Source organism: Athene noctua, chromosome 4 (assembly GCF_965140245.1).
Source record: "Athene noctua chromosome 4, bAthNoc1.hap1.1, whole genome shotgun sequence".
Taxonomy (NCBI): domain Eukaryota; kingdom Metazoa; phylum Chordata; class Aves; order Strigiformes; family Strigidae; genus Athene; species Athene noctua.
The window spans coordinates 69248785-69261149 of record NC_134040.1 but is presented as its reverse complement, the minus strand read 5'-3'; the positions used below and the strand labels follow the sequence as shown (position 1 = coordinate 69261149).

General features: G+C 36.3%; 1 protein-coding gene across 1 annotated transcript in view; it reads right to left on the bottom strand.

The window, feature by feature from the left end:
• Nucleotides 1-1460: 1460 nt before the first annotated feature.
• The window catches only part of RXFP1 (relaxin family peptide receptor 1), a 48357-nt gene continuing 37452 nt past the window's right edge, over nucleotides 1461-12365 (bottom strand). The window contains exons 9-18 of the mRNA XM_074905948.1: nucleotides 12202-12276; nucleotides 11849-11920; nucleotides 10848-10919; nucleotides 10042-10113; nucleotides 9011-9082; nucleotides 6524-6592; nucleotides 6066-6295; nucleotides 4555-4965; nucleotides 3825-4043; nucleotides 1461-1762 (exon numbers count right to left, since the gene is read on the bottom strand). Of these exons, the coding sequence (XP_074762049.1) occupies nucleotides 1461-1762; nucleotides 3825-4043; nucleotides 4555-4965; nucleotides 6066-6295; nucleotides 6524-6592; nucleotides 9011-9082; nucleotides 10042-10113; nucleotides 10848-10919; nucleotides 11849-11920; nucleotides 12202-12276 (1594 nt within the window). The remainder of the gene's footprint in view (nucleotides 1763-3824; nucleotides 4044-4554; nucleotides 4966-6065; nucleotides 6296-6523; nucleotides 6593-9010; nucleotides 9083-10041; nucleotides 10114-10847; nucleotides 10920-11848; nucleotides 11921-12201; nucleotides 12277-12365) is intronic.

The window sequence follows — 12365 nt, the reverse complement described above, 5'->3', positions numbered from 1 at the left end:
CTGAGAAGGCTTGGCACCTCAGAGTACACAATTTCTAATAAATTAAGTTCTAATCGCCTCACTTAAAGGCAATACAGATGGCAGGATTTCACTTACCCCACAACCCAAAATGTTGCTGAGCAACTTGAAAAAGTAGCTGTTTTGTTCAGCAGATAATCTTTTATTTCAACAACACATACAGTAGTGGAAACAAGATCCTTAACAATCTTTGATTTCAGGATGATCCAAAGTTCTGTAAACAGCTGAAGTGTGAGTCACACTTTAAAATTCTACTTCTTATGCTGTTAAGAAGTTAAGTGCAAACATTGGAAGTATCTTTTAGTTTCATTTTTTAAAGCTTCAAATCGTCGATGCAAAAAGAAGCATATCTTTCACCTTTGTGGGCTTCTAGGCTGTTGGACTGTGAGCATGCTGCTGAAAGAAGGGAAGTTGTAGAAATTCATAATGGGAAAGATTCCCTTCAATAAATATATGCAGATGCACAAGGGGATTAAAATGTAGCTGTCATGACACCTATTAAGACTAATAGTCTTCTATTTGGTTGCCGCCCATTTTTCCATGTACAGGGGAAAACATCTTAGGACTGGCTGAAGTCTGCAAGCTGTGAGGAGCTACTTATGGTAGCCCGTTAAGGAACAGTGAGGGAAAGAGCAGCATCAAGATGTTGGGATACTCAGTCCAGTCTTTCCAGGGAAGGAGGCTCTTCTGAAGGGGGAAACTTGCAGCAGCTATAGCTAGGGGGACACTCAGTTAAGAAAAAAGACCTTCTTTTCTTTTTTTCTTCCTCATAGTTCTGGTTCTGCCTGAATTAGAATGATCATTACAATTTCAGGATTGTCTTTAAATGAGTGAAATGCTAAATTTTTAAAAGGAGTAAAATTTTCACCTGTTTGACAAATATAATAAACCAGTCTAATTATGAAATTTAAATATTTTTCTTAGGGCTATTACTCCCTAAAGCTTTTAAGAGCTGATGCAGTCTAAATACAGCCAGTCAGAAATTTCGAGGAGAAAAAAAAAAATCTTAATGAGGAAACCAATCAACTCTTAAAAAAATTAGCCATTAAAATGGGAGATTTAAAAATATAAAGGTTTAATGAAAAATATCTTCCCCCCCCCCCCCCCCCAATAGATGATTTTGAAACATTCTGCTTTCAGGGTAAGATGTTTTAAAAGACAGGTTTTTTCCACACTCGCGGCTTGTGGGAGGAAAAAAACAACTGACTTCTCATTCTGATCTAGGAGGAGTAGTCAAAATGTCAGGTACCGTTGTGAGATGGTACAATTATTGTTGTGTCAGTTCTACCTGCAAACAGACACACTGCTCCGTCTTCTTCCTGCTTTGGTTCAGGTGAGCCCAGGTGTCACACTTCCCTCAGTTTTCCTCATTGCTGTAAAGCAGTAAGCCCACAGAAATGAAGCTCACAGTGCAGATGTCACTATGAAGATTCAAAATGTATTTACATGTATGAATTTAGTTTTGTTGACTGTGTAGTCACTGAAGCATCAGAGGAGTCTGTACAAAGCACAGGCTTTGTTACCTTTGGTGTGATTTCATGCATTGGCCACATCTCTACCCAAATGAATGATGGACCATATGTTTTCTGACTGCTTTTACCTCTTTTGGATCTTCTTTGTCTGTAATTATACCAAACTTGATGAATCATTTCTTTGAAAGGTCGTGTAGTCAAAGTATACAGAAGAGGATTCAAAGCACTGTTTATTGGCAGTATAAAAATCACCACCCAAGAAGTTATGGTACCTTAGGGAAGGAAAAAGAAAGGAAGCTGTAATATGCATTCCAACGTTCGCATCCGTTAATTAGGGCAAACACTTGATGCCCGTGCAGCACAGCTTCTTGGTGAGAGGGTTGGTCATGCTCTCCTAGGCTGAGTTCATGTCACAACAGGTACTTTTTCTTCTCACTGTTATGTCTGCACTGCCCTCTTGCCTACCTCTGTTTCCATGACTCCCATCAAAACCTGACATTTTTTACTCTCCCAGAAGTTCCATTTATCCCTCTTATTTTTCTGTACCATAGCTCCCTATTTGCCCTGGCACGTTTCTTGTTCAGCCCAAGCCCCACTTTCTTGCTCCAAAACTTTTTGTCTCTGCCTTGCTTCCTAGTCTCTTCCCGTGATCTCTGTTCTCCATCCTCTTCCCATGACAAGTGACATGCAATCCTAACAATGTCCTTCACGTCCTGTCCTCCTGCAAAGCAGTATCCTCTAGTCCCTGCATCCCCTTAGAGGCTGGTTTTCTCATCTGTGGCAGGATTTTGCCATTTTTCCCACTGCAAAGGGCACTGTATACATCCTGATTATTTCCTTCTTGCCCTGCTGGTGACAGTTTGTGTTCACACCATCTTCCTTTCTGAAGGTTTCCTGCTGTCCCACCTACATCAGAGTCTGTGTGCATTTTCACAGCGTCCCTTTCTCATCCCTACTCTTTGGGAGACAAGTTACTGAGGGGCAGGCAGAGAAGGGACAGTATTAAAGTGCTGAAAGATATTAGTGAGTGTCCTCTGTTGCATTGTTTGAATTATAAAACAATTATAGAACTGTTCCAAGCTGCACAGAAAGAATAATTTGCTCTCCCTTCCCCCCCTCTCCTCCTCTTCTCTGGCTTTACAACTTTGTTGCAATATCAATACCTGCCTATTGATGCCCATCACCTTGGCTAGATGTTTGGAATCAAGCAGATGCTGAGTTCAAAAGCTGTGACAATGTATCCCCACAGAAAAAAAATATGCTACCAGCAGTGTTCAAAGCTTCTGTAAATTTAGACAACTATCTGTGTCTTTAATTTTATGAAATGAGTGATTACTGTTTAATCTGGTTTATCTAACATGGAACATTCATTTGCTGAACCCAAGATCAATCTGTGGTTCAGTAAGATTTCTTCAAGGTTTCTTGACTCAGAATACATCTGCTTCTACTTTTCACAATATTTTCTTTAGAATTTCTTAGTAGGTTTGATAACTTCGTGAAGAAGCATTTTAGAAGATTTAAAATAACTGAAAATGTTTGACTTAATCAATGTAACTTCTAGACATTTGAAACGTAAGTCAAAACTTTGAAAATGTGACTCCCAACACTCCTGGGTCAGCACAAAAGAAAATCCTCTGAGCTAAAATGTTTTCTTGCTATCATAGCATTGTGACATATAGCTGTACATTGAGTCTGAATCTGCAGTTGCTGATGGTACTGTTCATGTTCACAAATTCTTCTGAACACTGTATACAAGCCCTACATAAAGATGCTATTTTTCTGGCAAGTACTGACATTGCAAAGAGAAGGAAAAAAATAAAGTGTGATTTTTAATCTTTTAGGTTATGCTATTTTTACATGGGAATATATTCGCAGCATGAAGAAGGTAAGCAGAGCTTTATATAACTTAATGTTTTGAACTATTTTGCAGGATAACAATTATACTGTTAAATCAATATAGGAAACACTGTATTGTCCTAAGCCATATTTATGCAACATAACCAACAAGAGCCATAGGATGAGAAAAGCCAATGCAATTCAGCCTTGGTTTTCAAATACCTTTTTTACATTTTAGAGATATTCTGTGGAGACAGACTTGAACGGTTTGAATTCTTGGGGTTTTTTGGCTGACTCAATCTTTGATGATTATAGTAATATAGTTCAGTTCAGTAGTAAAACTATGTAGTTCATTATATTGTGTGTACATATATATAGACATATAACATAAAGTTATAGTAATAGAGTTCAGTATATTCAATTCTTTATCTTCTGAAGTAGAAACATCACTCTTCATACAGACATAGTTGAAAAAACCTCACAAAAGAAAGAACATACCTGGTATTTCTACTTGAAGTAAAGAAAGGAGTTTCAAAATAAAAATGGGTATCCAACACAGTGCATCAGTAAATACAATGAAGAAAAAACGTTTAGCAAGGATCATCTCTTTTTTAATATGATTCCGAATTTCAGTAGCTGTAATAGCTGTTTGGTGAACACTGTAGAACATACTCCCATAGGAAAACACGATGATGATAAAAGCTGCCAAGTTTACACCTGTTTAAGAAGTTAAAATTAGTTACAGTTTAACAGCATAATGGCAATTCCACATCACCTATTTGCAGGCTGGGTAGTAAAGGAAAATGTTTCATCTAAACTGCTAGTCCTGTAGGATTAAGAGGCCAGAAAATCTGGGTCTGCCTTCACCTGAACAATGAATTTTCACCTCAGGTATTTATTCCGTTCATCAACACTTGACAAATGGCTTCCATCTGATTCAAACTACGTAGTTCTTCTCTAGTTTTACTGCTCTACTTCCCTAACAAAGTCTGTTCATTCAGGAACTTAATAGTCATTAATTTCTTTCTACCCTTTCAGTCCTTCATGCATTTTAAGATATGTAAGTATCTATCTAATACAGTAAAATATTCAGGCTAGAATAAGTCTTTAAGTGCTTACTGGAGCATCTAAATACAAGGTGTGAATGTCACAGCAAAGCTATTTTATTAGTTTGAAAATTAAGTTCATTTGCAGTTCTAATCATATATAAAGAAGAAATGCAACTTACCTAAAAAAATGACAACAGAATAAATCTGACTTCCTGAACTTTCTGATTGTTCTGAGTGAAGAGGAAAACAGACGCCATTGGTGCCATAGTAGTTCCTGAAAAATTCCTTATTGCTCAGTGGGATAAAAGCAACAGCAAACCCAATTATCCAGATAAGAACCAAAATGGAAATTGTCCTGCATTTTCTGGGCTTCAAACACCTAAAAGGATAAACTATGCAAATGTATTTTTCCAAAGTCAGGTAAGTCAACAGCAAGACGGACACCTCTGTAGACAGAATAGCCAGCGATCCCACCAATTGACAATGAATACTGTCCATCCACAACTGAGCGTGCTTGTTGTATTCTCCGCGATACTTAAGATCAAAAGCTCCAATCACAAATAAATATATTCCCATCAGACAGTCAGCACCTGTGGGCACAGTGCTCAACATCATTATTCACACATCTGAATTTCCCATTCTCTGTGAATATGTATATTGGAAAACAGATATACACGAGTACATATTTATAAGTCAGCTAGTATATAGAGATAAAATCAATATTACAGTTGGAATGTTATTGTGAATTACAATTAAGGCAATATAATTCAGTCCTATTCCTCCTTGGTTTTGTTTGTTTGTTGTTTGTTTTTTTTTTTAATTTTCATTTGGACTGACAGTCTATGTTTCATAGTTGTTTCCAACCAGATTTTTTGAAGCTCAGATAAAATTGGTCGGTAAGTAGAAAAAGATATGGCTTCACTTATAGAAATATTCTTGCAACCCTTTTTTTTATTAGGTCTTACTCCTTTTGCTATTGACATACGGCTTAAGATAATTTGCTTTGAGTAGGGCATCTCCGCTATATTCAAAGTTTTGTTTTAGCTTGCCCAACTTATGCTAGTTCAAAACTGATGTGCGTAGTCTTCCAAGACTAGTAAGAGAAGAGGAGCTGTCAACATAGAGCTGAAGGCTTCTCAGGTATTTTGGCTAGATGCTTTGTACAGTATTCAGATTGTTCCCATGGAAACAACAAAGTTGCAAGATCACTGACATGATGTATTTAGAAATGTAATCATTCTATACACCGTTGACAATTACCTTTCAAAATGCAACTAATTGTATTGTGAAATCCTTACAGACTCTCCTGTATTGAGACAGGGTACTCAAGATTGTAGTGGCTGTAACGCCATATAGTTCATCCATAAACTTGTCTTGCTTTTAGGACTAAAGTTAAACCCCCTAATGCTTAATATTGGGCAGGTAGGAATGATTGATTTTCTGTAATTGCATAAGTAACCTTTTGCTCATGTGAAAAATAGAGTAACTATTTTGAACCCAGTATTTATATGTGCAAATTGCTATTTTCTCAAAAATGCATAGTAAGGTACAGTGTTTTGTGTTGTCACTTGCAACAGCATGAAAGTTCAGCAAATCCAGTGCTGGAAATATGTCACTATATTACAATAACAGATATCACACATGCTATGAGCAGATTAAAACAATATTCTTTCACACATGGAGTACTCACAGCAGAGAGACATTATTGAGATGGCGTGGAGCTTATTCTCCGATCTGATATAAGGCCTCATACAGATAACAAAAATATTTCCAAAGCAGGTGATGGCAGATACAACCCAGACAAACACTCTCTGTATGATGCTAGCTAAAAGATTCTCAAGGGATGAAATCCCATCAGTATTGGGCTTACAGCTGCGCACATGAGGGGCATATCCACAGTACTGGAATTTCTTAAAATATCTGGTTGTGAGAAAGAAAAACAGATAAGAGATGGTTCTAGTCTGGTTACTCAAACTTTCTAGTAACTAGTCAGAAAACATATTCTGAAAAAAGAAAAATTAATTACATACTGTCAAAATTTGACAACCGCTCACATGCTGTGTTCAAACACTTTTGTTTTCAGTTATGTAGTGTTCTGTAAATTGTAAAATTCAGACCAAAGAAAGCAAACTGGAATAATCTACTTACATGTGGGAAAGGTTTCTCAGGGGTCTGAACATTCTTCTCTGGATGTTTACAATTTCAATGCCCTCCAAGCTGCTGTAAACAATATACTCTCAATAAAAGGTCATAGAAACTCAGTAGTAAAGCAGCAAATTTTATGAGCATTTAATTGTGCTTCTATGATTATATAAAACTAGAGATAACCTTTAATCTCATCTAATCTGTCATGCCTTTGAAACTTGAACAGAAAGTCTGCATAAAAGATGAAGTGGAATAAAATAAATTGCAGTTACTTGTAATAAACATGCCATTCTTCCAAAATCATGAAGAAGGCTCTCCGCAGTGTAATCTCTGATTATTACGTTGGCTTTCCAAAGTATTGTTCTACTGATATTCTTTCATCATCTCTGGGAAAATAATAACTTGTTCCAATAATAATATTTTACATGTCTCTTCTGTCTTTTATCCTAGGGAGAGCTTTACTAGACAAACAAACCACTGCAGGAATCCAGTCTTCATTGTGTCAAGAGCAGCAGGAAGCTGGGACACAGAACATGGCATGTAAGGGAAAACACTGGCTTTCTTGTGACACACAGATGGGATTTATTTTTTTGTTGTTTTTAATATATTGAAAATGACACTATTATTTCCCCTGCAGTGCTAGATCAGTAAAGTGTAACTGTATAAGTTGTTCTTTTAGAACTTTAGTTTCTGTATTCTTCCAGTCCATCCTGTCTGCTAGTTAGATGTGTAACCAGTCAGAGTTCTCCTTGTGGGGAGCCTGATTTGAAATTCTCTGTTCAGTGCTCTGAATGCAATATTCATGTGAGTTCTGAGCACATTTAAGCAACAGTGGAGAAAAGTACCAGCCTTACTGGTTAGTTGCTGTGGGCAGGTGGGCAGTTTTGCTAGGAGATAAGAAAAAAAGTCCCCAATGTGTAAGTGTGTTAGTTTTATTTAAGCATTGCAATGAACTTCAGCATGTGCTTTACCAGCTATTCTTACTATTTCAAACTAGCAAAGAGGCAACTGGTGTTCTACAAACTCCTGAAATACACAGTTTCCTATAGATTTAACAAGATTCTATATCTACAGATTTTTCTGTATAGATTTTTCAAGATTTGACAACTTTCTTAACATAAAACCATGGAAGGTCATGGTCACTGAATTGCATGAGTTCTTTGGTGTTAAATAATGGATATATGCTCTAGCCTGACTGTTAGGGAGGTAATTAATTATTCTGATCTGTGCTTAGCTGCATATTTTCATGAAACTTGTATAGATTTAGTATTTTCAGGTTGTTGGCCATTTACCAAATCACTGTGAAGAAGCTGGAGTGATCAACAAAGGCATGTTCTCTGCTGGCTACAGCTCAGGGGTCAAATCATAAACTCCTATTATGTTCCTACCCAAGGAAACATCTCTTTTTGGATCTCCACAACCATTTCAGTAGGGCCTGTTATGATAGGACAAGGGGTACTGATTTTAAACTAAAAGAGGGTAGATTCAGACTAGGTATAAAATAGAAAGATTTTACGATGAGGGTGGTGAAACACAGGAACAGGTTGCCCAGAGAGGTGGTGGATGCCCTGTCCCTGGAAACATTCAAGGTCAGGGTGGACAGGACTCTGAGCAACCTGATCTAGTTGAAGAGTCCCTGCTCACTGCAGGGGGGTGGGACTAGATAACCTTTAGCGGTTCTTTACAACACAGACTATTCTATGATTCTCCAGTTCTAAGAATTTGAAAATATGACCGACAAGAACCAATGCTGTGCTCTACCAAGCTGGTTATTGCAGATGTGCAATGGCTTGTGAAGAGCTACTCAGATCTACCACAGGATAGTTTCAGATTTGCCAGGTTGTGCAATAGTCCAGTAACAGTTTTAGGAAGACCTCTGCTGGCAGAATTCACGTTAGAGCTGCTGTGGTAGTGTGCCCACAAAAACTCCTCCATAACTCTTCAAAAAGGTTTGTAAAAGTCCCACCTCCCTGTGACATAGCAGCTGAATCGTATTTGGTTTATATTACTCTTTTCTTTGTGTTAGCAGTGGATTCTGTAAGAATGGAAATACATCACCAAACTTGTACATATACCAAATTCCTTTATAATTCCTGTCTTTACATATCCTAATGATACCTGCCCATGGTGTTAATAGCCCCAACTGGACCTTGCATGACCCTTAAGCCCTGTGAACAAGTTGTGCAAAGTCAAATAAAGGTTGCATTAATCTTGTTCTGCAATATCAGAAAAGACAATGTCCTCTAAGATGAATTTATGATCTATTTTTGTTGGAAAAATTTCTATTATGAAACTGATATTTTCAGGAAGTAAAATTCGAGTATTGCTAGTAATTATTTTCCTTGCTCACATTTTGGGGGATCATCAACAAAACTAGAAACTATTTCAAGGGCAGTTTCTTACAGAACATATTCTGGATCACTTCGTTTTGAAGGAGATGTGCATAATCACAAAGAAAATACAGCTAAAGTATAAAAACTTGGTACTTACAGGGATTTGAGTTTAATTAGAAAATCAAACTGATCTATTTGTATTTTCTTGATGGGGTTGTAAGAAAGGTTCCTGTAAATACAACACAGACATAAGTAACTTTGTACATCTCCCTTACAGTTTGTTCTAAAAATAAAATCATACTAAATAGAATCATCTAGGTAGGAAAAGACCTTGGAAGATCATCTAGTAATAACCCTATTAGAGACATAGGCAGTGGAATGTAAAAATAGACATTAATATTAAATGTTATCACTCTGTGTAAGAGTGTTTCTAGGTATATCCCCTTTTTCTTCTCCCTGTAACTTTTCCTTATGTTTTCATTTTGATATTGTAACTAAAATGCACAAGCTCAATAAATACTTGGTTGCTCCAGTGTATTGTGATAGATGCCAAGGATGATGAAAAAACACAAAATTAAGCTATTCCACTCACTACCTCCTCTCTTCTGGAGAGGTCTTTGATTCTGTGTCCAGATTGGCCTCTGATTCTGGCCTCTTTCAGATTACGAGGGAAGGACTGTGACTTTCCAGCAGCGGCATTTGAGAATTTGCCTATATATGGCTCATGGGAAAAAGACACTATCTTTCTGGTTTTATGATACCTTATACTTTTTTGGAACTCTTCCACAGGAAAAAAGCAGTTGCAAATGAGTCATCTGTAGATGTTCTTACATGCTTATGAACTATTTTTACAGCCAAATCCTGACACCACATTAAACATTCCCATCAAATCATTAATTTCTCATGATATGCCTCGGTTAGGTCATTTTGTATATATTAATGAGATCTAGAAAAAGGTAAAATTTGAACTTGGTATCTTTTGGGACATGAAAATACACATCTTATACAAAACTATTCCAGGCAAAATGTTACATAGAGTTACTTTTGGGATAAGTATTTTTTAGGCAGATCTTAAATAATGCATACAAACAAAGGTGCTTTTCTCAGCATTCATGACTGAAAGTTTCATATCAAATGAGTAATATACAGCTATATATAATAATAAAAATAGTAATCAAGAATTCTTACAGTTGTGAAAGCTCCTTCAGATCCTTAAATATATATGGAGAAAGTGATTCAATCTTGTTGTTAGCCAGATCTCTGCAGGAACAGCCACAGGTAGGATACAGTAAGCTCTTACTACACTCAGTAATTTTACCAAACAGTCTTGCAATTTAAAGACATGCAGTTTTATTCTATTTGCCAAATAGGATATTATTTATTATATAGGTTATCAGAAACTTGGACTATAAAAGAATGCTGTTAAAACAAGGTGGAAAGCTAGATCCATCAGAACTCTTTTTATCTAGTCAGCTCAGATATCCCATCAGATACATAATTAATTATGGTTTTATTTATATCAAAGTAAAATACACTTAACTTGGTTTGTAGGAGCTCGGAAAGAAATTAAATGTACTGATCTGTGATGGGAATTCTTTCGCATGGACTAATCTTTGTTCTCTCTACCTTGCTCCATAATTTCACTGTGATAACTGTGAACAGAGGAGTAAAGGTCTCAGTCTGACTGAAACTGGCTAACTGTTCTAAAAGACACTGAAGGCACACAAGCACTTGGACTGTGGTAATGTAAGATTAATTAATATTATCCTGTTCAGGGAACATAACAGTCTTGTGAGCAAAACCAACAATATTATTGATACAGAATATTTATTTTGTCAACTATTTCTTCCTGTTAAATATACAGAAGAAAAACCCCTGAGGATGCATGCTATCTTCAGAGCACGTTACATGAAATAGAATTTATGATAAATGATACTTGTAATATAAATTATAAACTTTGTGACTTGTTGTACAAGTAAAAGAAATCTACTCACAATTCGTCTAACATCTGGAGAGAAGAAAAGCTGTTTTCATTTAAAAAGCTAATTTTATTTCGTCTCATCACCCTGGAAGAGTAAAACAAACTTATGCTGCTGCTTCTTGACATCTATTTGGTTTTAGAGAAACTTCTTATAAAATTTTAAAATTCACTCTTCTCTGCATCTTCAGATATTTGCCCGATTCAGTTAACAAGCTAATCAGATCTAGAAGCTTACCATTTTATCATTTGATAAATAACTTTTGTTGCCTATACATGCATGTATTTGTACATGTGTGTGTGTGTATATGTATATATATGTATGTATATATACACACACACCCCATAGGAGGCTGGTATAAATTGGCTGAGGGCAGGAGGAAGATTAAGTGGGTTGGAAGGCTTGTGGCCTAACCATATCTTGGACACAGGCACATGCCTGTGCAAACTTTCCTGCATTTGTATTTTACCTGCCACTGTGCTTGCTCCTTAAATGAATAAAAGCAAAGAGAAAGCCAAGAATATGGGTACTGCACAAGAGCTGAAGTGACAGGTACCATGGTGCCTACTAATCTATCAAAAAGAAGGGATTTTCTGAAGATGATTACATCATTACTGAAGAAACTTTGGGGAAAATTCTAAAATTGATGAGTCAGCCAAATCAAACTCTTTAAAATGAAGAAACCAGCTATGTATTTTGTATGTTTGCTGCTTTTCATTATGATATTTTTGCCTCCTTTTCCAAGTAAAAAGTTAGAATGAAATTTTCTAAATCTTAATATCAATCAAAATCACTTCAGTGAAGTTTAGTTGCATATATCGATGCTGAACTTTGTTATAAATGTAAACAATGGTTATTCTGTATGACACTCACTCAAAACCAAGCATTTTCATTAAATCTCCTTGAGATCTAAATGACCATGATACTCAGAAAGCTTTTGTATTAGTTGTAATGAATCACTTGACTGTTCAGCACAAGCATATCACTCTGGCTAGCTAACATATCCTATTACTTACAGTACAGTTAGAGTGTTGCAGGAGATGAAAGTGACATTTCTCACATGATGGATATGGTTGCCTTCGAGGTCTCTGGGATATAAAATCAAAACATCAATCACTGAAAATAAATTCAAGCAGTTATTCTAAGCTAATTAAAGAAGAATTACGGCCAGAACTTCATGACTACATGGAAGAGAGTGGGAACCAGACATGCAATATTTCTGCACACTTAGTTGATGACTTCAGGTCATCAACTGCAGTGACCGAGCAGGCACTCTATAGGATCCAGCACCCTGTTAGAAAAAGTGTCATGGAAGTGTCATACAAGGACAACAAAATAATATTTTTCTAGTGAAATAAGGTAGACTTACAGCCAGTTTAGCCTTGGCATATATTGGCACAAAGGTTTATCAGGTAAGCGAGCAAGAGAATTATTCATCATCTCTCTGAAAAAAAAAAAAAAAATATAGCTAGCTATATCTGTCAGAAATTACATTCTATAAAAAATTCATGTCTCATATTTTTATTTTTGAAA